The sequence below is a fragment of the Pagrus pagrus genome (genome assembly GCF_965226575.1).
Source record: "Pagrus pagrus genome assembly, chromosome: 14".
Lineage (NCBI taxonomy): Eukaryota > Metazoa > Chordata > Actinopteri > Spariformes > Sparidae > Pagrus > Pagrus pagrus.
In genome coordinates this window covers 29,422,997-29,449,507 of record NC_140198.1, presented here as the reverse complement: position 1 = coordinate 29,449,507, position 26,511 = coordinate 29,422,997, and the positions used below count along the sequence as shown (strand labels likewise).

Sequence of the window (26,511 nt, the reverse complement as noted above, 5' to 3'; positions counted from 1 at the left end):
TGTAAAACAGAGGTGTATATATTATATGTATATATATAATATTCCTCCTTTGCAAAAAAGCCGCCACTGGGGTAAGCGTAAACACGTGACGTGACGTGAAGCACGGAGTTGGGCGAGAACAGTGATGAGTGATCTGGTTATTGACGATTCGGCTGTGATGGTTAGCATCTCCCGGATCTCAGCGGCTTTCCAGTTGCTCATCTTGACGTCCGTGGATGAAGTGATGAACTGACTGCAGCGATCAGCTGTTTCCTGCTTTTAAAACTCCTGGCTGTGGGTCGCACAACAGTGCATGTCACGCAATTGCCGGCACATCGACGCCTTGGATTTAAATAGCAATGGAAGCAGCAAAAAGTGTACCCTTTGACGCGTCATATTGGCGGACCAAAACAGACCCCCAATGTGCCGCGCTCTGTCTAAATTCGCGGACCTAGCCGCAAAAAGGACAGCCAAATTGGTGGGTTGCTGTCCAGTATAAAAACAGCTTCTGTTTTAAAAGGGCTGTAGACTTAGTGTCTCACAAATATAAAGTCTCATTTAAAAAAGTCTCTTGAATTTCCTGAAAAAGCTCCACATTAACTTTTGGACAACAATGGGGCTCTATGGCACAGAGGAAAAAGATATATCAGCACAAACAATACTTAACAGGAGGATTCCTTCATGATAATGATTTGGGTTTGTGCATCAGATTTGACTAATTTAAGGAAAGCCAGATAAAATTATTTAACAATGAAATGTTTCCTTGAAAAGAATGTTCTGTTCACAACTTCTGATTTGGACACAGTTTTTCATGTTTATACAACTGCACATGAATCATCATTCTGGTATGCAACTTTCAATACATTTTGTTCATGGGAAACACTTAACTTTTTTTCTTTTTTTTTGGCCTGTATATGGCTTTATTGATAGAACAGCTGAAGACATGACAGGAAACAGGATGAGAGAGATGGGAAGCTACACGCAGCAAAGAGCCCCAGGTCGGGACTTGAACCCTGGGCCACTGCAGCGAGGACAAAGCCTCTGTACATGGGATGCCAGCTCTACCAACTGAGCTAAATGGCACACTAAACTTAACATTATACATAGCTGCTTGTAGTTTTAATTTGTCAGGTGAAATCTTGGCCAGTTGGGGGCACCCTACAACATCAATTCTAAGACAGACTGCTTGGTTGACCTGCTGCTACACGCATGGCAGCTATATACTAGTAGAAATATTGAACAAAAAATGACCTATTTCCTAATTTGCACCACATAAGGACAAGTGATATGGCAGATTATTCCTTTAATGACGTAATCCTATCACAGAAATGAGACTTACAGGAGGATGGTTAGGGTGATCGAGGTAGGTAGAAAAGAAGAGAGACGGAGACAGTGGGCATTGCAGACAGAGAGAGAGAGGGCGGATGTATGGTGGGGACAGTGTGTGTGTGAGAGAGAGAGAGCAAAAGCCTGTATGTAGAACCTTGCTCTCATGAAGCACAAACCCTCTCTCTAGTTTTCTTGTTTAGTGCGACCATAGCTTCTCATGTCTCTGCCTTGAAGCTCTGTGCTACAGCAGGGTCCGTCCAGCAGGAATGTCTCCTATAGTCAAAAGCCCAGAGTGCACCCCAATGCTGTGCCACTGCAAAGTTGCCTGTACCAACAACACTTTGTCGTTGATGTTTGGATGCAAGGTAGGTTGCAGACCACTCTATTTGCTTCAGAGGAACACCGGGACTTTGACAGTTGCTCAACTTGAGTAGTAGTAGATTTTTCAATCAGTGGCTGGCATTGAGTATTACTGTGGTGTCATCTGTATTATTTTGTGTTATACCTGATTGAAGTGAGAATCCTATAAGAATTCCACTGGCTGTAGTTCTCTATAAGATGAAAACTATTTTTGATTTTTGTCTGAAAGGCTGTGCGGTTTTTCCATCTGAAACCCTTGAAGCTGTATTATGCTTACTGGTTAATGAGGGCATATTTAGAACTGCCGTAATATTTCTGCATTCCTATACTGTCATCCTTCATTTATCATAGTTACAGGTCCAAATTACTCCTCTGCCTCTAATATGTTGTAAAGCAAGGCGAATACTCCTCCTCATGCTGCTTTGTCTACCGTATTTCTCCAGGTTTTTGCCTTTAACGGTACACAGTTTGAGTGGATGGTCACTATTATTTAATGATTTGGTAACACTTTATAATAACGATCATTAGTAAGTCCTTTATAATACATTAGTTAATGATGAACAAATCATGAACAAAACATTAATAAACCTTTGTAAATGATTAGTTAATACTAAATTAACATATCACAACTATGTTTTAAGTCATCTGCAAATGACTTGTTAGATATTTTTAAATTCAACATTAGCGGATATATGTTATATAGTATACTCATGCCAACATAAGTATGATACGATAGTTGAGTGATTAAGTATGCTGCCATCCATTGCATTTTAAACCACGGGACGCTGGTTCGCATCCCGGCCACCGCACTAGCCCCCTTCACACAGCAGTTTGCATGCGGGGATCCTGCACCAATGCATCTGCCTCTGTGTGAGAAAGTTTCAGATGTGGCGAGGGGTGTTTACACTTTAGATTAGGGGGATGCAAAAGCACTTGTAAATGACTTATAGATGATTCAGTAATACATTTACACATGAGTTATAAAAGATGAAGAACAGACCTCTTTCATTACATAACATATCATTAGGTAAACATTTACTAATGATTATTTCACGAATGTTTCATAATTAACTAATCAGTTGTAGATGACTTACAACATAGTTGTGATATGTTTATTTAGTATTAACTAATCATTCACAAAGGTTTATTAATGTTTTGTTCATGATTTGTTCATTATTAACTAATGCATTATAAAGGACTTACTAATGATCGTTATTATAAAGTGTTACCGATGATTTAGATTAATGAGAGAATGAGTGTTGACTTTTTCTTCAATAATGCACCTAAGACTTTAAGGGAAGCCCGATTACAACTAATTTCTCATGGTACGAAGCAAGGATATAGAATTTTTCTTAATATTATTCTTTATTTTTTTGCTGTGGTGAGCTAACATTGACACATAAAGCTACAGACAATAGTATGCCACTGCCTGCATGTGCTTTACAATAATGTAAAAGGAGTGGTAAGAATTTATTATGAAAGGATGGGTCTCGGCCCAGAACAGACACCATTTACTGTTGGTGCGGATCCAGACAAAGGCACAGGCAGGACTATACCATAGAAAATGGCTGATGCCACCACAGGGTCATAGAAAGTTGTCAGGAACTTGCTGTTTTCGAACAGTCTGGACTCTGCAGTTTATACGATGGCACATGTGGACAATGACAAGTTACAGTCAGTGTGTTTGTAAAAGAGGCACTGTGCTAAGACTCTATGCACTTGTTCAGTGTTTCATCTCAGTTTGTGTCAAATTCTGTGAAACTGACACCAAACTGCAATGACTAAATAGAGAAATCCTGCACTTCACCTTTTTACAGGTATTTTGTATTCTTCAGTTAGATGGATATCGTGATGTATCGTCAGATGATTGTCTTGCAATATATCGATTATCGCAGAATCACTGTATCGTGAAATTATCGGTGACACACAAGAAAAAAACACCAGAAAGGCAAACTCATGTCCTGGTAATAAGTAAAACATCTATTTTTAGCTGGTTTTACCTGCGTTTAAAAACCTGCATATTCACGCAAATTTTGGTGTAGTAGACTAGTTCAACGTGATAGCATGTCTGCTGTAATGAAAGTAAAAGATTATATTTATACAATATTTATAAACTGTCCAAACAATGTTGATAAAATGTGCACATTGCACGTCTCACCTTATAAGTCATGTATTAGTACTAACTGAGCCCTGTACCATCGTAACATCGTGATTCAAAAGGCCCCCACCAGAGAGTGCAAAAAAGTAGTGTGTCTCCTTGGTGTTGCTTTAATCCAGGAGTTATTGGCATATGGGACAGTGTGTTGCTGCTCAGTGAACTAATGTTATGTCTCCATGTCCCGTTTATTTTATTTTTTTAACCTTTTAACCTTCCCAGTAAGGTGAACCGAAGATGCTCAGTTACATTGTTGGCAGCAGTGTCTCTTTTCAGTTTCTCTCAACTGACTCAACTCAGCCTTTTAAATACAGCAAATGGATGTATGTCAGACTCTTGCCAGGCAGGAATGTGACTGAGTGACTACAGTGGTGTGATACAGCCACTGTGACAGTAAACACAACCTCAAATTCACATTTCATATATTCATATATATTTTTCCCCCAACAATGATGTCATCGTCCATCGCAATGTTTCACTGTGAAAATTGTCATATACAAGTTTAATAGACATCGCCCAACCCTATTCCATAGAGAGACTACAGCTTTTACTTTGTATTTTTTTAACTATGACCACTGGGTTGGTTGTTGGGGAGAGAACAGTTGAACACTTCTTTTCTTTCTTCTTCTTTTATTTTATTTTTTATTTGACAAACTGACAAGCATTTATAATGAGTTATTTGTGGCTTGTACTATATATATCTCAGCTCTTAAAAATTTCAGACAACCTGCAGCTGATTTAATTGAAATTAGACAAAGGACTATGAAGTGTCTGTGGTTTGACTGTGGTTCCTGATTACAGCTTCATGTACTTGATAATCACTACACGTTCCTTCCAATCACTTCAAATGTGTGTGCTCATTTCATTTAACTGTAATTAAGCTTAAAGAGTCAAATTGTTACTTTGCAGTGTCAGAATAGGAAATACAAGGCTAAGAGGATTTATGCATCTATTGCAAAAGTGCTTCTTCCCTTCTGTGTCTGTCATGTAATTTTAAGACGAATGAATGGTTTGTCTACATCAGTTTAAAGGGAAGTAATTGGAAATTTTTCATGTTATCACTGTTTCTGTTTTTGAAGATCTGTCTTTAGATCAATTGAGTTGAATATTGCTTGAATGGCTCTGTAATTACATGTTCTGTTCTTGCTGTAATGTACACAAACAGACACTTATATACAGCACCTGATAAAATTTGATTTTCATTCTAGCCACACAGACTGCAACCAGTAGAGGCTTTCATTGTGCTTTCTCAACAGAAGGATTTATGTGCAGTACATAACTATAATATGAAAATAATCAAAAAATCAACAGACATCAACTAAAGGAGACATTGATCTGCTTAGACCTATAGGAATATTCCATATAATCCCATAAATAACAGTGAGACATATTCACCATGGACTGGAAAAATAAAAATCCAACAAACAAAAAATCTAACATAATCCATCGCTCACCTAAAAAGAGCCCGACACATTGAACCTAAAAAACACTAGATGACAACAGAAATGTGTATGTTTGACTGTAAAAGCAAGAAAAGCAGGAGGCAGGTGCTTTCTTTTTCCCATAGCTCAGCTCTCCCTCCTTCTGTCTGTAGGAATTAGGACTGTAGCAGAGAATGGGGGAAGAGAGTCTAATAGTAGGTATATAAAGCCACAGAAAGAGGTCAGTGCACACAACGGCTAGGAGATTCCGAACTAAATCTACACAGAGGTTCTGAATGTGCCCTCGGCCATGCCACCCCACATTTCCATCTCATCTTAGGGCGGTAGTGAACATCAGAGAGGAGGGATCCTCTCAGTGGAGCATGACAACACCACACATGAGTGGTTACTCCTTGCACACAGCTCAGCCAGAGCAGCCCCCCTAAAGCGTATTATAAACCTTCACACTGAGAGGCATGGCACCACAGGAGGAGAACATTAATAAATTGTTTCTGTTGATCACCAAGAAGTACAATAGCTAAATGACATAATGCTTATGCCATGGTCAGATCAGTGTTTTGTAGGTGATATCTATCATAAAACCATGTCAGAACTCTGGGCTTGTTCAGGTCTCAAGAGAAGAGACTGTTACTGCTGTATAGCCAAACATAATTAACATTGGAGTACATCTGTTTGTTTTCTCCTCATTGGCCATAACTGAGGCATCCTGACAACAGTTATGACCCCCTTCAGGAGGTACACCAAAAGAGGTCTAACATGAACAACCAAGTCAAGTTGCAGTTTAAAGAAGATTCATTTATTAAATGAACAGCAACCCAGACAAAGGAGAGAAAAAAACCTCCCAAAACAATCAAACTAACAAACTGATGGGCCAGGCAGCCTCCCAGACCAACCCACCGGGGCTGTCGGAGCTAGGGACTAACACTCTACCCTAACACAAAGAAACAACTAAACCTAACTGAAACAAAGCCACGAAAACAAGACTACCACACCCATCAGATAAACATAAAACAAAGCCAGCCAGCTTCTACCTCCTCTAATATCGCAACATAACAAAGGCCTGTTCGTGGCAAACATAAAAAAACTGCTTAAATCCAAACAAAGAGCTATTAAATACAAGTTGTTAAAGCCCCAAATGGGAACCTGTCCTGCCTGTCTCTCTGACATGCTGAGGAGAAGGGGAAAACTGTGAGCAGCATCTCATTCTGCGGTGTCAGTAGGCCATGTGCAAACTATACTTTCACAATCAAAGAGTCCTATGGTGTGCACATACATCAAGTAAAACATTTGCTTGGGATGCGTAGCATTTAAAAATATTTTGATGTAAATGCATTTTGGTAGAAGAGTGAATCAATGAATAAAGAGACATTCTAACTTTAAAAGGAGGTGATGTTTCAGGCTTGATATACTTCAATTATACAAAAATACACAGAATGGTGCTCCTGTCAGCAGTTCCATCTGGGCATTTTTGAAGCCCCACTCCATCCTTTTGTCATCCTTTTGCTGTGGCTCCTACCGTTTGAGTTTATTATATTAATTTATTTGTTTTGTTTATTTTACCTATATGATTTATTTCCATTTCTTAATTTTGCTTATTTTATTCATTTTTATCATTACTTCTGTTCTTCAGTTATTTGTTTCAAATTGTTTAACTATAAATGCCATTTATTTTGTTTGTCCTCTGCAATTTTGCTTTGTTTTGTCAAAGCACTTTGTAAACTGTGTTTTTAAAAAGCGCTATATGAATAAAGTTTATTATTATTATTATTCTATTATTGTGTTTTGGTATTTTTATATTTCATATTTTTCCAAGTAATTTCCTGACAATGTTGATGAGCCACACTGTTCACCAAATAATTTTGACAAATGACTTAACTTTGTGCTCTAATTGAAAAAAGAAAGAAATTCAGCTGGTGCTAAAATGGAATGGACTATAGTAGCAGAATCTGGTCATGTCATCCTCCAAGCTTGGCTTATATGGCATAAAAGAGTAGTGTCGCTGTTAGAAATGGGGCAAATAGCAAGCTACTGTGGCTACACTCAAGTATGGAGGACTAAACATGACTTAAGTATAAATAAATAAATAAATAAATGCATAAATGTATAAATTAATGCTGAAATAAATAAATAAATACATAAATAAATAAATAAATAAATAAATGTATAAATAAATAAATGCATAAATAAATAAATAAATAAATAAATAAATAAATACAGGAATAAATAAATAAATGCATAAATAAATGAATGAATAAATAAATGCTGAAATAAATGTATAAATAAATAAATAAATAAATAAAAGAATAAATAAATATATAAATGCTTTATATTTATTTCTACATTTCTGTTCACCTACATTTATTTATTTCTGTATTTCTGTGTCCATATGTTAATGAGGTAGTAGGTCCTAACCTCAATCAACAGCATGATTGGTTACAGGAGTGTGCTCGATTCGGGTCGACTACTTCTGCCTTACTAGCGGCGCTGATGTTGTTGGCTACCAGCCCGCCCGCTGAGCTAACCCTTAGCTGCAGTTCTGGTTTAGTAATGGCAGTTTTTGTACGAGCAATTGCGAATGAATTACGATCATTAGCGAACGATTTAGAGAACCATGCAACCAACGACTATGTTCAGTTTCGTCTGGATAGGCTTATTTTCGTAAAAATCAGGGTTTTGGTCCTTGTGGCTCGTAGTCTATGCTATCACGGTGGGATAGAGGACGTCCAAGGGTCCCTTCTTCTGTCTCTGACAGGATGTAAAGTTGGCGGCCGACTTCTTCCAGACCGTCTAACACTGCTAGCTCAGTTTGCACATCCATATCGGCGTTGAGCTGAGCCAAGTCATTCATCAATCTATCCAGACGAAACTGGTTCTCTAAATCATTCGCTAATGATCGTAATTCATTTGCAATCGCTCGTACAAAAACTGCCATTACTAAACCAGAACTGCAGCTAAGGGTTAGCTCAGCGGGCGGGCTGGTAGCCAACAACATCAGCGCCGCTAGTAAGGCAGAAGTAGTCGACCTGCATCGAGCACACTCCTGTAACCAATCATGCTGTTGATTGAGGTTAGGACCTACTACCTCATTAACATATGGACACGGAAATACAGAAATAAATAAATGTAGGTGAACAGAAATTTAGAAATAAATATAAAGCATTTATTTATTTATTTATTTGTTTATTTATACATTTATTTCAGCATTTATTTATTTATTCATTTATTTCAGCATTTATTTATTTATGTATTTATTCATTCCTGTATTTATTTATACATTTATTTATTTATTTATGTATTTATTTATTTATTTATGCATTTATTTATTTATACTTAAGTCATGTTTAGTCCTCCATACTCAAGGCAGACTGGTGTTGGAGCAGACGGAGAGTTTATCAGTTAAATTGTAGAGTGGCAGTAAATGTATGGGTCGCTGCAAGTGTGGTCGACCGGTTAGCTCTTACAGTAGTTGATTTGTACGGTTTTGTATATTTTGTGTAATATTCGTGAGTGTTTTCGTTCATCTGTCGTGGACACCAACTGACTGGTTTAACTGGCTGCCTTTTTTTCCCCTTTCTTTTAAACTTTGAACTCGCATGAGTGTCTTCGCCGGCTCCGCTATTGTTTGTTATTTGCTTGCGTTTAAACCGCTGGCTCTCTGGTCGCTGTTTTTACTGCTGGATAACTTCGCGCTGCCTGGAAAATTACATCGACCTCAGCATGGACACCCGAGGGCCTTGCTGGACTCTTTTCTGCTTTTTTCTGCTTTTCTGGCTGTCTGTGCAGGTTATCTCAGCTAACTGCAGCGATCTCAATCTTCCCGATGGGCTGCGAGTCACTTACACCAGAGACTTTCTGCTGCGGCTCGCTTCGCTTCACCCCCATCAAGGCACTACTACAGACACATTTCCTGAGAAAAAACAATGGGACCACTCTTCGGAAAAAGGGGACTCAAATAACAATACAAATAAGGTAACCAGGAGAGGAAAGAAAAAGGGGGGAATTAGGGCCAGACTTAAGAGGGAGAAATGTAAACACCAGGCACTCCCCTCAGTCATCCTAGCTAACATGTGCTTGTTGCATCACCAAACAGACGAGCTGCAAGCCAAAGTCAACCACATGCATGAATGCAGGACTGCCTCCATTCTTGCATTTATGGAGCCATGGTAAAAAAACACTGACAGTGCTGACATGTTGCACATTGATGGCTTTGCCCCCATCCTGGGAGACTTCAACCACTGCTCAGCTAACAAGTCACTAAAAGGATTTCACCGATATGTCACCTGCACCACCCGCTTGGGGAAGATGCTTTATAAATGCTATGGATATGTTCCAAATGCATATAGATCAGTTGCTCTTCCCCCCCCTTAGCCTTGCTGACCACAAGCAGGTAAACAGAGAGGTACACACGCCATAAAAAATGCCAAGCTGAAGTATAAGAACATGGTGGAGGAACATTTTACACAAGGGAGCCTCCGCTCAGCTTGGCAGGGGATTAAGGACATGGCCGCTATGAACACTGCCCCCTCCACCCACAGGACAATCCAGGTGGCCAGGAGCAGCCCAGCATCCCACCTCAACCCCTTGTTTTTCAAGATTCGAGACAGACAACACCACCCGGCTAGAAGTAATCATCTCCTCCCTCAAGCCTGCAGCAGCTGAACTCTCCTTCAACAAGGAGGAGGTGGTGAGGGCCCTCAGGAGGACCAAGGTCTGATGGTGTTCACTGTCTGACAACTAAACAGGTCCATCACTCAACAAAATAAAGAGAAATGTCCCACAAAGCAACGTTACAGGACCAAACAACAGTAATGTAGCAACTGGTCGTGTCTTTGGCAACTTATATGAGGAAAATAATACTGCAGTTATATGTGGAGAAGTGTCTGTCAGCCTGCTGGTCCTACCGACTCTTGGTCACATTTCTGCCCGAAAAACGGCGTCTGTCCCTGGCAAAAACCTTTAACTCACCAAGTCTTTGTCGCGGTGAAAAAAATCACGACAATGGTCAGTCTTCCACCAAGACTTCAGTGAACTTTCCCCCAGAAAACAGCCTCCCTCCCCGCGAGTGAAAGAGTCAGACAGCGTCCAGTTTACTGATGGCGATTATGTAATTATGTAATTTAGAGAAAAACGTAACATTGTCACTTTCCAGGATGTTTGGTGGGTCAAGATCTCAATCACAACACATTATAACAGCATCCATATGACTATAAACAGTCAGCGGGAACATATTTAGATTAACAGGTAAACACCGGGGAAACACGTTGAAAAAAACACGTCATCATCATGACGCGTATCGCCACGCCTCTTTTGGAGCCGCGGCGCCGGCTTTCTGTGTGAATTATACTCTGGTTCGTCTTTTACGCCGGAGCTGCTCAGCTCTGTGTGAACAACCAACGGCGGAGAATTGGCGAACTGCCGCTGCGGCGATAATGCAGCATTTCTGTGTGAAAAGAGCTAGTGATTGCACCGACTAAGTTACTTCCAAAACAAGACGCTCGGGCGTGAATTTGTTTAGTAAAGGCTGAAAATATAACTATGTTTTTGGGAGTTACTAAATACAATCGCAAGTTGACGTTGTGTTTGGTGTAATAACTACAACCAACTCGATACGACAACAGTAAGTAGCATGCTAACGTTACCGATAACAACAATAGCCGTTACCTCCCGACCACACTGTTCAACAATTATGTTGATTATCAGCATGAACTAAGGAATCCGCAACTTTACAAGACAAGACGTTCATAGTGTTTTAATAAGTTAGTCATCGTTTACAGTCTCTACATGAAAACGTGCAAGCTATCGAAACGGACAGCATTAGCTTATCTCCCGGCTTTATTACGGTTATAAACTGGACAAATAGAGCCCCGATGAACACCACATAACAACAAATCAACTCAAAGTAAAGGTCGGTAAGATAATGAATATGTATATATGTAATATATGACTTACAAATCCAGTAGCATCAAGGCTCAGTCTTCCTGTCACCAGCTGGTCAAAATGGGAAATTGCATATAAGAAATCAAACAATGGATGTCATTTATTTTCCTTCTTCTAAACACTGAGAAAACTAAAATACTAATTTTTGGTCAAAAACAGGTCAGAAATGATTACTTTGACCTCAAACTGAACGTTTGGTTCCACAATTTCACAAACCCCTGTATCGGGAATCTCTGTGTAGACTCTTTTGAAGAACATATGAAAAAGATTACAAATACTTCATATTTCCACCTTTGAAACATTGCCAAGATTCGTCACATTTTTCCATGACCAGGCCATTCCAGAGCAGTTCTTGCAGTATGGGAGGGTGCATTGTCCTGCTGGGGGTGCCACTGCCATCAGGGAGCGTTGTTGCCTTTAGGGGGTGTGCTTGGTCTGCAACAGTATTTAGGTGGGTTGTGCATGTCAGCTGGCATCCACATGAATGCTAGTACCAAAGGTTTCCCAGCCAAACATGTATTGTAACAAGATGATCAATTTTATCACTCCACCTGTTAGTCCTTTTGATGTTGTGGCTGATTGGTGTATATGTGACTGGTGTGCTTCTGCGTTGTGTTGGTTTGAATGATGCTGTGACACCGGGACAAGTACAACCATGAAGCAAAGTATAAACCAAGAATGACGTCTGCAAACAGAAACAAAAACCCAGGAACAAAAGCCAGAAATATACCACAGGGAGACTGACAAAGACAGCAGGGAGCACACAGACTAAATACACAAGGGCTGATTTACTAATAGGACACAGGCAGGGGCGGGCTGCGGTTGAAATTCAGCCCGGGAGCTTGGTTTGGAGAGGCCTTTTATCCGATCGCATGACGGACGCAAGTGGAACCGTAATTTTAACACAAATACTTTATTTGCAGTATAAAAACAATCTAATGATATTAAACACAACACACACAGATTAGTCAGTCAATAGAGTGTATTGAAGTACATATGCTCACACATACTATGCATACCCATACCATACATTATGTTTTTTTCAACAATCAAAACTACTGTGTGTGTGTGTGTGTGTGTGTGTGTGTGTGTGTGTGTGTGTGTGTGTGTGTGTGTGTGTGTGTGTGTGTGTTTAATGATAAGTGTAAAAGAGCTGTATGATTTAAAGGTTGCATGTGGTGGAGGATGAAGGTGACTGGACCATAGAATTCCTAACAATAAGCCCATCCACTGACATAACTGCAGGAGTGGATGGGCTTATTGTTTCTGTGTGACTGGAGTTGAAACATCAACATATGACATCTTAATATAATTCTATGCAAAGACCTATTGCCAACCCAGTCCTGCACACTGCACCTGTACCTGGCACTGTTTTTTGGTGGTTCCTGCTCCACTTTCCTCCTCCTCCTCCTCCTGTCCCTCCTCATCTGTCTCTTCCTCCTCCTCACTCCTATGACTGGCAGTATCCTGTCCCTCTGCATCAACTCCACGACTATCACTGGCCTTGTCAGCTAATAATAACAATAACAGCAACAATGATAAACGTTATAGCACTTTTGCAAAGAATTTAGAGTTAGAACACAAATACAATATAAAAATCAACATAACCAAAGCGCCACACACACACACACACACACACACACACACACACAGAGTAAATGAATTGCTCACTTTAATGTATTTTTAAAACACAAACTAGAGCTCTCAATGGGCCTGAAAATTACAACCCGACCCGACCCAGCCTGACATACCTGCATTAATTGTCTGGCCGAAGCTGCCGGGTCCCGTGTCGTCGCTGGCCCGGCTGACAGTAGCCGCGCTGACCTTCGCCCCTCCACCAGGAAAAGCTCTGTTAACTTGACGCTTTTGGCTGCATCCTGTATTAACCTTTTTTTCTTGTTTGCCCTTAATTTTTCTTAGTTTGCTAATTTGAATTTATCCCGCTTCTCTTTCTTATTTTTCAACAGGAAGATAGCGGTTTAATGACCGACTGAGCGGCTGAGCCAATCACATTTCAATAGAGACAAGGATCGGCTCAAGTTGGGAGGGGCCACTCGTATCCCCCCTTAATATGCAAAATATTAGACTGACCCAGTCTGATATCCACTCGGTGTCACCTGCGGCCGTTTTATGGGGTAAAAAAACATTCCGACCACTGGCCGGTTCGGCCTGGAACAGACTATGGCCTATGGCCAGCCCGCCCCTGGACACAGGTGAACACAGAAAAAGGGCAGGAAATCACACAAAGGGGGGAAATGAAAAGCAAAACATGACACGTCAAAATAAAACTGGAAATAACAAATCCACAAACTCAAACTTTGACAGGGAGCAATAGTAGAATGTATTAATATGGGTTTTCCCTTGTTGGAACCATGGACTTTACAGAACAAAATAGCCACATGATAGGTTGGTAGGTCACAGTCCAATGACGGTATTGCAGCATTTTTGTATCGCGATATTGTGAAATTCAGTGTATTGTTACATTTGTATTGACTGTGGATAAATTCATTTATATTATCAGCATTCAGAAACAAAAAAAAAACAGATGCCGTTAATCGGAAAAATGGTGAATATTGCCCTTGATAATCAGCCAGGCTGACTTTTTGTCCATCACTACCAGAGATGGCAGTTGTATGATATCGTATGATCACATATCCAACCCATTAACCCAAAAAGCCAATTGTCTGCTTTATCTCAACCTGACAGGGAAAATATCAGCCAATGGTGTTGTCGCACCAATGTGAGTGCACAGTTGAGAATTAATTTGATAGGGGCCGAGGCATAATTCATTTTCATCCAGTGGTAGCTGTTTGTTGGTGTGCATTCTCATTGGCAGGTATAAAAAGTAAACAGGTAGAAGGGTCCGTCGGGGGTCTATAACCTATTAGAATCCCACAGCTTTTCACAATACATGGACTGGGCTTACCCAGCTGTCATGTTCCTTGAACTGTTGACTACAAGAAAAGTACTATTTCAGCTATGGTGTGCTTGGAGTTTTTATATTTAGATCCTCTCCTCTTGCCCATTAATTTTGCTGTGGAAAGCTTGCAGCAGACACCTGCCTCCTTGGCCCTGTAGCAACACCCTAATGCAAACATCTGTGTTTGGGAAGTGCCTATACAGCCTGAAAGCAGACACTGCTCCAGGCCTCCTTGTGTCCATGTCTCTTGAGAGAACGGCAGAGAATAGTTAGGTGCACTATGCTCTGTTTGTGTGGCGGCTGTGGCTCAGGGGTAGAGCCAGCATCTTGTTATTGGAAGGTCGCTGGTTTGATTCCCCTGGTCTGCATGTCAAAGTGTCCTTGGGCAAGATGCTGAACCCCAAACTGCACCTGATGTGCTGGTTGGCACCTTGCATGGCAGCCACAAGTGTCTGCTAAAATACCCTAAATGTAAGCTATTTGTGTGTGGTGTTGTAGCTACTGTATGTTTAGAGGAATCAGTTTGACTTGTTGGTGTTCAGACTTGGGAAAAGTCATTGACTGCAATTAGATTGCTGGCCCTCACATTGTCAGGAAGTTGATTTATAATTTTGATTTATGTTGCAGATAAAGTATGGTATCAAGATTAGGTTTAGGCTAAGGGTAGCCATGTAATGGTGAGAATGGACAGTGATGTAGTAAAGATGTGCACACAACCTGAGAAGAGGGTGTAGGAGATACACTACTAATACATGTAATTTATTAATCACTTGCGATTAATAAAGCACTCGTAAATAGGGGCACCACCTCCGTTCTTTTATCTCTTTGACTAATCCAGAGGAAATTAATCAAATTCGACTAGACAAGGTTAACTTGAATCAATATCAATCAATTTATTAAATCTCATAACTGAAGCAGTGACTTCCACACACAGTTACCATTGGTTATCCACATTAAAACAAACCTGCACAGACAACGACATACGGTTAAATATATTTATTGGCTAAATAATTCAGAGTAAATATATGAAATGGCAAATTAAACAAATGATAAGATTATCAGGTAACAGAAAGTCTGTAATGACTAATGTAATGAGTTTCTGAGTGAAATATGTGTGGATGGTGAAACTATGGTTTGGGTGAAAGCATTCAAATATTAAGAGAATAATTTAACGCTAACGCAGCCCTGACCGAATTTCTCTTAAGCTCAAAGAATCTAAATCAAAGCCAAAGACACCAACTCATATTTCATACGTGTGAACCCAGCAGGAAGATGGATGTTTAGCCTTCTTTGGTTTGAAGAGTTGTCTTGTGGAGTCAGCAGGCTGGCAGTCTCGGTCCAATAGCCGGCAGGATGGCACAGCTCGTCCGGTACCCAGTGGGTGATGGTCTTGGTCCAGTGCCCAGCGGGATGGCACCGCTCTTGAGCGTTGGGGGCAGCCAGTTTGGCTTGGCAAAAGAGTCTTTCTTTCGTTGGAAACCGTCTTCGTTAATGATGATGATCTTGATGAAGAGGATGGTCTTCTTCTGTTGCTTTGAGTGGTTGTTCTTAGCCTCTGACTGATAAATTAATTTAACTTCTTCGCTGAAATAACTGAAGGATGCTCCGGTGGCCTATTGAATAATGAAGTTCACTTCCTCTAAGTAGGGTTACGATACTTAACAAACACGATAAAACAAAAAAAATTAAAACACAGCTTTGTTCTGGTGGAAACTTAAGGAGAGTTGAAGGACTTAAAAGAAATTGATCGCTATGGTGAAAAATATGAACGTAAGAAAATTAACGCTTGAGCAACTCTCATGAGAGCGCTGTCTTGAAGAGAGTAAAAGTAGAAGAGTGACGAGAGTTTCAAATAAAAAGTGAAGAGCGCGTAAAAAGAGTAAGAGAGTGAGAGAGGGGGATGCCTCTCAGTTTTATTAACACTGATATCAGGCATGACCCTAAGGGGCAGGGCTGCCAGTGTCCGCACTTTAGACAAGATTATAAGTCTAAAACTCCAAACCAACTAAAACTAAACCAACATTTTTAATGTTTCAAACTCGTGTTTCCCCTTTCTCAGAATGTCACCATCGCTTAATATGTGGACTTCTTATTAAGACAAATCACATGGCATCACTAAATCATTAACATTCAAAAGAAAATTAAAACTTGGTCAAAACATCTAAACACACTTGATTATATCGTAGAACTAATCACTTATACACATTTCTTTTAGTTCTAGCCTAATAGTTATTATAACGGAATATTTTAAACATTGACCGGTAACAAACAAAGATGTGTTAGACAAAGTCTTTTGAAACTTGTCCAAATCATACCAGGACTCACCATTAGAGAGCACTGTGGCTCCAGGGAACACAGGACATTTTCACACATTAAATTTATCTCAGTCAATTTTCATCGCAGAGAAGTGAGAGCAGAATCAGTTTCCTGAACTTTTCTTCCTGGTTAATAATATGTTTAAATCCAGAAGATTAGGTTCTGGCTTAATAGTTATTTTAACTTTGTTGAAATCTGGAAGAGCGTGGGGGCTTCCACATTGGAATGTAGGGAGTGTCGGGTCGTAAAATCACTGTGGCCTGCATGTGTTTCCTTATCAGGCGAAGGTGAGAGGATTAGAAAAGGGGGAAAGAAAGTTCACTCGTGTGTGCGTGTGTGTTAATTAGATAGGAAAGAACACAATAATAGTTTTTAGTCTCATTTACAAATACAAAGACATTCAATTGTAACATAATTGTCACAAGGAAGTCGTCCGATCCTCTGATGCTTCACAAGCGTGGATTCAATTGTGATCAACTGAACCTAGCTTGACCCTTTAAGGCAGGGGTTCTCAAAGTTTTGATAGCTGAGGGCCAATTTAGGAACCCAACATTGGACTGAGGGCCGCCGAAGGAAAAAATAATGGAAAAAACAGAAAAAAAATCCCATTTGTTATCATTTTAATGACCAGGTTGCATCTCTACAGTTTACATTTATTGGTCTGCATCCAGTAATGTGCAATAAACACATTTCAATTAATAAATGAGGCTAAACCTGGCAAAACTTAAGAAAACCTTGAGAAACATTGTAATGCACACAAAATCCCTGGTGTTTTCTGCCCTCTACAGTCAAATTTGGGATATAACAGTCCTGTGTGCAGTCCATTTCAGAATATATGTAAAAATGTATTTAGAACAAACAGTCAGTCTCAGTGTGCCTTGCTTCCTGACAGACACACACACACACACACACACACTCTCACACACACACGGAGAGAGAGAGAGAGGGAGGGGGAGAGAGAGAGAGAGAGACTTTTAAGATAGAAGCTTACCAAACAAGTCATCATCATCATCATCATCATCAATATTTATCATTGCCTGTCATCAACAAGCTTGTCGTTAAGTCACACTGAACATTTGTTACTAGGTCAACATACCCTTTTTTTATTGGCATGGGATTTGTGGTGCTGTTTTCGGTTGGCCACGATTCCTCTGATGTCCGGCTCCATCTCCGTCGTTGCGATACGAAGGACAGCATGTAGATGGCCATCTGTCAGCCTGGATCTCAGCTTGAATTTGTTGATGGCCATGGTGTAGAAGGTCTTCTCACAAATGTATGCGCTTCTGAATAAAGAGACCATTCTGATAGCATGCTGGCAAAGTGCAGGGTATGTGGATGGGGAAAGTCCTTTGTAGAACTCGATGAGATTCTTGTCACGATATGCTGCTCTGGCCTCGAAGCTCTCCTGCAGGTCGATGAGCTCAAACTGCATTTCTGCAGGCTCTTCCTCAGGGACACATGAGAAAGGATTTTGGAAGAGGTTGAATGACTTCTCGTGGTCCCTGAAGTCGGAGAAGCGGTGGTCGAATTTGAGTTTTTTTTATGAGGTTTTGGTTCTTGTCTGAACGCAGGTGATGTAAAATGTGGCACTCATCTGTGTCTGTGTCATCTACGAGTGCCTTGCAGGCAGGAAAATGGGTTAGGTCCCCCTGTTTGAGCTGTCCCTGCAGAAGTTTTCATTGGAAAGCTTTGACGTATTCAGGTCAACATGAGCGCTAGGTCACAGAGCCATTTAGTGTCACTTAACTGTGTCACATCTTGTCCTTTTGACTCCATGAACTCTCTTATTTCTTTCCTCAGGTTAAAAAAACGCTTCAGTGTGGCACCTCTGCTCAGCCACCTGACGGCAGTGAAGTATATGACATCACCAAAATCTGCCCCTGATTGCTCCAAAAAAGCCTTGAATTGGCGGTGATTCAGACCTCTGGACTTCAGGAAATTAACTGTCTTCACAACAATGTCCATGACATGTTTCATTTCAAGTGTTTGAGCAGCGAGGGCTGCTTGGTGTATTATGCAGTGATATTTGATTAGTTTCTCACCTCCGTTGTTGGCCACTTTCTCAGAGAGCAGCAACACGGCACCTGTCTTTCTCCCGACCATTGCCGGTGCTCCATCTGTTGTGACACCGACCATAGACGGCAGCCTCACACTGTATGCATCGAGACTGCGACACACAGCATCACAAATGTCGACTCCCCTTGTTCTGTCTTTGATACTCTCCAAGCTTAGCAGCTCCTCGCCTATTTCAAAGTTCTCCGTGACTGTTCGGATGAAAATCAGCAATTGCGCTCTATCGGAAATGTTTCATCCAGTGCGATGGAAAAGGCTCCCTTTACCCAGGCCCTCCACACATTGTCCCAGTTGCTCTTTGAGATCATTGGCCAGATCTTCGATTCGACGTGTCACTGTGTCATTCGACAAACTTATGTCACGGAGCTTTGTTTTTTGCTCCGGGCATACAATGTCGGCCACTTTCAAAATGCAGTCTCGGACAAATTCTCCGCCACTGAACGGCTTGCTCCGCCTGGCTATTTCTTGAGCTACCACGCAGCTAGCCTGTGTTACAGCTTCACCGGATTTGGCCAGATTTGTGAAAACTGACTGCTGTGCAGTGTAGCCTCTTTAAGTTGTTCAAGCTTACTGGTGCGCTCCTCACCGGTGAATTTGTCGTAGGTTTTATGATTGGTATCATAGTGTTATGTTGAAGTCCTTGAGCATTGCATTAACCTGCTTGGAGATCAGGCACATGACTTTATCCGACCCGTGAGGTACGACAAAGTAAGCGTTTGTCCACTTATCTTGAAACCGCCTTTTCTCCTCACCGACATAGCGTTTTTTTCTCGAGAGGCCCGGCTCCCACTCCCGCTCCCGCTCCATCTTCACAGCTGTGGTCACGGTCTCTTACCCGAGGCAGAGTGAGGCGGGAGACGGCGTCAGCGTCCCAGTGGTGAAAAAAAACATTGCACCGTGGACCTCTGGGAGTGAGGTCAAGTGAGGTCTAAACCACACCTGTAATTACCGCTCATCCCTATAGATGCCGCTAAAGACCACGAAACGGAGATTCATCCTTTCAAAGCAATGCACATTTGGATTAAAACTAACAACTGTGATTCATTGCGAGCCGCTTCTGCGGGCCACCATTGGCCCGTGGGCTGAACCTATGCTTCAAGGAAAGGGTGTGAGTGTCTCTGGTTGAGCGGTGGTAAATTCAGTTTTACAACTTATGAAGCCCTCTGCAGATGAGTGTGATAGAGGAACTACCGTGTCTGTCAAACATCCAAAGTGATGTCTTTATTCTTAAGAAAATAAAGTTCCTTTGTCCAGATAGAGGTAATCGGAGACTGGATGGAGGGACGGAGCCTCCTGGTACAAGGGGTCACAGGGTCAGTTAAGCAAAAAAAGATATTTACCTCCCAGAGAAACAAAGCCTCAATTAATAGTTCAGACGAGAGGCATGTGTCCCTACAAGGGTGAGTTTCATCAGCTGAGAGTTAAAAACAATTCAGAGACACATGGTTTGCAGGCTGAGCAGGGGCTGGGGGTGGGGGCATCATCACAATAAAACTGCATGTACATCTAGGTAAATCTATATATGAGTTTGGTAACTACTACTAGAAACTGAAACAAGTCCAGTTGGGTACAATATAGATCATAGAATTACTGCTAGAAACCATTTACTCTGATATAAGACAAGACAAAGATTATTAAGAGTATTTTCCAACTGGTACAGTAGCATCTTATCTGCATAAAAAACACAAACAGATCCACATGTGAACTTGTCTGTACACAAGATTGCAAAAGAAAAAGAATGGAAACACTGTGTTCTTCTCGGTATCAGGTGTTTTTACTCAAACTATTGTTAGAGAGGGTATTATTGATAAAAGGACAGGTTGCCCATCCTTCCTGCTGCATCCAAACCACCCATGCATTGTCAGTGCAGTGCTCTATCTCCTGCTGCCATCTTTTGATTAGTTGTGTTAGAAGGCAGTAATTCCAGAGTACTTACAGAGATTCAGTAACTTGAATGAAGCTCTTACCTGTGCCCTGATAACCCCCTCCAAAATAGCAGCAGCACAATGATGTCCAGTGTGCCCTGCATACAGACAACTTCACACTTCCTTCCTTCATCTTGACAATGGCTGAATGGAGCTGTCAACACCAAAAGCAAAGTGTTTAAGGTTTTGTTAGCAATTTTTTTCCTCTTACTTACTTTTCATATTTTTTCACATTTCCAATATGTATTAATGAGCATTCCAGTGTTTTAAATAAATTTGAAAGGTCTGTCTCTATATAAGGTAGGCTGTGACCAGGGGCGGACTGGGGGGGGGAAGTGGCACGGGAGTCATTGACAGACCGGCCCACTTCATGCGCGGTGTGGGGAGCCAGCCAGCCAGCCAGCCGGCAACACAAGTTTCATGTACCTTGATGAAAAAAACTGCATTTGATGTTGTTTTGGACCATAATCATATAGTAATCATTAACCTGAACCCTTAAGTAGCCTACAGTAAAATAATTACAGCAGTATAGTGATTTTACAGCATGTAGTGATTTAATGCAAACAGGTCATTGATACAATAAAATTTGGCCGACCAATTTGCCAGGCTGTTAGAACTGAATGACACTGACTGTCTATACCATGAGTAAACCACTAGAGGGCAACATAATTACAACAATAAGCCCATTTCAATAAATATGTTATTTAAAAATAGATAAACAACAAAGCTAACTATATAGTATGTAAAAACTTAACCCAGAACATTTATGAAAATGAAAACTAAACTGAAAATAGCAAACTGACATTTGAAAACTAAAAACTTGAAATGTGAAAAATCCTGGCAAGCCCACCAGCTTTGGGCTCGTTTTTTATGCTCCATCTGCCCAGACAGCGCTGGCTCTCAATCCACCAAAGCTGTCTTGCGCCGTTAGCGCAGTGTGATTGGCAAGTGACAGCTGCAACAGCCTGAGGAAATGGGTGGGACTTACCCACATGGACGAAATGTGATTGGCTATCAGCATAGGCAGTGATACTGAACACAGGTATAGCCTATCACAACAATAGCCGCCCAACCCAGCCCCCAGCGGACCACAATGCTGTTGGCCGTTGCGATAGACTTTTTTCCCCCTTTCCTTTTCTTTTTCTCATGGCCCGGCCCACTGGCCCACCGGCCCACCTGGGAAGTCCCCGGTGTCCCCATACGCCAGTCCACCCTTGGCTGTGACATCTTAGACTTGACAGTTGGCTTCCAAAGAAATTTTTTAATCCAAGTAGCCACCAGATCGATAAATGTAAAACATTTTCACTGTGAATGTTGTAAATGGCACATTTGCTGAGAATTGTGAGATGCAGGCACAAAACAAACCAGAATGACTCGTTTTGAGAAAAGTAAGTAAAGGTGGGAAATGGTGTCCCAAGAGGGGAACCTTTAGTGATCAGTTTGATGTATGCTTAAAGAAAGGGGGGCAAAAACCCACAATGAGTCTTCTTCATTATTTTCATAATAGTTTGCTTATTCCATCCTGTTTTGGCACTGACACTTTGATATGAGGGAGGTTTTGTCTCTGTACACTGCCAGCATCTGTGTTTTCTTTAATAACACAACATCTGGCATACTTCTGCTTGTGTTGCCCGGTTTATTTGAGCATTAAATCTGCCAATCAGCCTGTTGATGGTTTCGGACACACAATTCACTTCTCACTGCCTGTAGCGCTAACATTGTGTGGTCTGGGTTACTGTTAATACTGCTATTAGCTGTCATTTCTCAGTGGAATTGTTAGCTAGCAAAAGCCGACAGATTTATATGATAATGACCACATAAGGCATGAAGTGCTACACACAAATTCACCTCTCCAGAGTCATTTTTTTGAGGTGTAGGAGGACTCTTTTTTGAAATGATGAAAACGTCTGTATATGAACTATCATGACACTGTGGCAATGTGATTTCAATGCCCGGCTGTAGCATCCTGGATTGTTTGTAAAAGAAAAAACTTCTTTATTGTTTCAGCCATCTGTACGGACTAAAGCACTGTTGCCTCATAGGAAGAAGGTCCTGGGTTTGAAACCTGACAGGGCCTTTCTGTGTGGTGCTTGCATTTTTTCAGTTTAGGTTAATTGTTCAGTCTAAATTGTCTGTAGGTGTGAATGTGAGTGTGAATGGTTTTTGTCTCTACTCTGTGATGAACTAGTGGCTTGTCCAGGGTGTACCCCGCCGTTCGGCCGATGTCAGCTGAGAGGCAGCTCCAGCCCCCTGTCCCCTGACCCTGTAAAGGATATGCTGTTATTGACAATGAATGAATGTACTGACTTCTCCTGTGCAGGGTCACATTTAATTTTGCTGATTGTGTGTTTAAAATGACAACTGTAATAATAAATAGAAAATGACAATTCTTTTTTTTAAACAGTTTCCTTTGGCACTTAACCCTTTATTTCTCTACATTTTACAGGATTATGCAGTAGATAATGTATGCACAAGAATACAGCTGAGCCATAAATTACAGAATGTAATGTACTTCTATTTTTAGTAGACCTGGTAGCTGATGTATCACCAGCCTCAAGCTGAGTCATCTTAACATTTGAATGCATGTCTTGACGTTGCTGCCTTAAGGCATCATCAAAAATAACTGTGACCACTGGAGTGCTCCACTTGGTTTGCAACTCAGCTCATGTGAGCCTCTGACTTAAAAATGATACAACCATGTCAACTATTGTAGTGCTGCTGTAATAATCCTCTTATTTGGTTAAAATGTGAAATGCCAGTATGGCTGTTACTCCGTTGTCTTTTTAATAGAGAAATAGTAGAGACATTTGATTTGATACAAATTGTGTCATGCTGTAGTTACTAAAAACTAAAAACAACTCAGTTTTATTTGTGTGTGTAAGCGTGTCATGGGATGACTGTTTCTCTGTGTTTGCATGTGTTTCAGTTTGTGCTCACTCTGACCACATCTGTCCTGCATGTACTGACATCTGTTGTAATAGTACACAATAATACAGCCACCTACAGCGCTGTATCTGCTTTTACCTCTGAATGAGCTTCTCAGCCTCCTGCTGGTTGTATGCTTGGGATCTCTGACATGATTGATTTTCTTATGGACTTAACTTTCAGTGACTCCTGTTGGTTTTGCCCTGTTGCTCTCTCCAGAACAGGCCACCAGCAGTACAGGAGTCACCCCACAACGGCCAGTCCCCACCCTGCATGAACCCTGCCTTGATGAATGCTCCCTGGGTGAGAGAGGGGAGGAGGGGGATCATCATGATAAGTGACAAATTAGTTTTAATTAGTTTTTTCATGACTCATGTTTAGAAGTTAAAAGGAGACATCATCATGTTAAAGCATCGTAAAGCTCAGTTACTCCATCTTGTGTTCACTGGGTCACAACACACTTAAGAGCCATTGTCATGACCATCTTTTTTATTGCTATATCTATATTGTCCATTTTTTAAAACGTGTTTTATGTTAACTCTTTACTTGTTAATCAGGGATCCATTTTGTGCCATGTGAATCTGTTGTTCAAAAAGTTTAGTGTTAGCAGGGATTTCAACCCACAATGCATATCAATAAAAGCCTTACAAAACAAGGATGGGATCACTTAGTTGGGATAAACAAATCTCACTTTAACATATTTCACAAAACCACCATAGCAGTGAAGAATGGAAGTCTTCTAAAATCTGCAAAGTGTAATGGAAGATGGAAGTCTGGTTGGACAAAAAGTATCCTACCATTATTAAGTTAAATTTCCTCTTGTGATCCTTTTAAAATAAAAAAAATATAATAAAGAATCCCCAAAACAACTAGAAACATTATTTTCATATGTACTGCTTGTGTACATGATACAAAAGGTATGTTTACTAACATAATTGATTCTAGTGATTATGGGATGGATTCAACATTAGGATAACCATACTAATTCTGAAGGCCTTTGAAAAAAAGTGTGCTTTTGTTGACTGTAGTCCATGGTCATTTTTAGGTCACAATTTGTGGTGTTGTGTTGTGAAACTTTGGGTGCACCCCCTCCAAGTAGGAAAATTTGAGAGTCAAATTGATTAACTAACCAAATTACCACTGAACCAAATTATTTATCATATCAAACTATAAATTAACCAAATCATGAATTTATCAAATTAACATTCGAATGTACAAAGATTAACAATGAGTCTACAGACGAACTGGTCCATGCAAATTTTCAACACGTGGTACAAAATTGATTTGTCCTTTTTCTTTTTCTAAGTCTAGAAGGGCGCCCCATTCCCAGTGAGCAAAGAGTGGTCTAGATCACGTCTTTTAGACATAATTTATAGACATCCAAGACGTCTAAAAGACGTCCTCTGGAGAGCCAGAATTAAAGTTTAGATCATGGCCTGAATATTGACATGACCAGGCCATGATCTGGACGATAAAATGACGTTGAGAAAAGACGTCCAGTCAGGCCATAATCTAGACATCCACTGACATCCAGAGTTAGTTGAGAATAGACGTTCATACTGGCTATGATCTGGACGTCCACTGACAGCCAGAATTAGTTGATAAACGATATATAAACGTCTATACAACATCCAGAAAAGACGTATAAAAAACGTTCATTCTGGCTCCCCAGAGGACGTCTTTTAGACGTCTTGGATGTCTATAAATTATGTCTAAAAGACGTGATCTAGACCACTCTTTGCTCACTGGGTTAGCTCAGTTGGTAGAGCGCGCATCCCACGTACAGAGGATCCTTCCTCACAGCGGCCCAGGGTTCGAGTCTGACCTGCGGCCCTTTGCTGCATGTCACCCCCCCATCTCTCACCCTGTTTCATGTCACCTCTCTGAGCTGGCCTATTAATAAAGCCATAAGGTTCAAAAAATGAAAATAAAATAAAAAAGATTACATAATGAATTCACAACTGAGATAAATGTGTTTCAATACTCACAAAGTAACAAATAGCCAAGCCAACAGCTTGCAGTGACACCCACCCACAGAAAAGGGATCAGCTTCAGTAGATTGTGATTTATATTGATTCCTTTGTTATAGACAATGGTGACTTATAATCACCTCACAAGGGAACCAAATATGTAGTGGAACTTTGCACTCATTTTGGGGGCACCACCTCTGAAGAGGAAAATTTGAGAGTAAAATTGATAATTTCACCAAACCAATTTATTAATCAAATCAAACCATTAATGAACCAAATCATGAATTTATCAAATTATCAGTCAAGTATCCAAAGATGTGACTTCTCGTTTAGATTGATCTCCGTTCTCCACTCCAAAGGTAACACATGACAACAACAGGGTCTAATTGAAAATATGTATTAACTGATTAAATACTAACCCACTAACTTAAATACTGAATGGGGATGCGAAATTTAGACCTTGAATTATTATCAACATATTGTTATTATTCTTATTATTATTGTTGTTGTTGATGGTTGTTGTTGTTATTATCATTGGCATTAGCCCAGTCATGAGCAGTTATAGAAGATAGTTCATGCCTACTTTGAGCTACAAAGGCCGTTGCAGCAGATGAGCTTTGTTGGAATCAACAGTCCACAGACTCTGGATGGTGTTTTCCCTGGTGACTCCCTAACACACTGTTTGTGCCGGGGGTCAGTGCCTTACAGAGCGTTGTGTGCCTAATGCGTGTTTTCTTCAGCTTGCATTAGGTGTCATGATGATTTTTATTTTTGATGATCACTGCTGCTCCTGTCCTGTGTGAAACCGAGAGTGAAACCTGACTTATTAATTTAATCCAGACCATCATCATATTTACAGAACCTAACCCTGTAGTTTATTTCCTAAATCTAAAATGCCATTGATTTACAAAAAAAATCATGTAAAATTCCTCTAGTGTGCAACATACCAAGCCATGTCAAGCCATCTAAGTCAACACAGTAAAATATATACCTATGAAATAAAATCATTGAATGTAATATATCAGCTTGTGAGAAGCATGAAAGATCAGCTCATTTCTCAGCTTATTGTTTTATGTGTTTTCAGTCATTATTTAGATTTTGACATTTAAAAAGTTTCAAGGAAAATAAAATAATCCTTCTTGGGAAAATCTGCTGTCAAAATATCTTAAGAGTGTGGTGC

The 26,511-nt window shown here is 40.5% G+C and overlaps 1 protein-coding gene across 22 annotated transcripts in view; it reads left to right on the top strand.

Moving 5' to 3' along the window:
* The window catches only part of dlg2 (discs, large homolog 2), a 355,738-nt gene that overhangs the window by 170,545 nt on the left and 158,682 nt on the right, over positions 1–26,511 (top strand). For 18 of the 22 annotated variants that reach the window (XM_084373899.1, XM_084373897.1, XM_084373902.1 and 15 more), the window contains one exon: positions 23,581–23,664. The exons of the other annotated variants lie outside the window; for them this stretch is intronic. In XM_084373899.1, coding sequence (XP_084230025.1) covers positions 23,581–23,664 — 84 coding nt within the window. The remainder of the gene's footprint in view (positions 1–23,580; positions 23,665–26,511) is intronic. 22 annotated transcript variants of the gene reach the window in all.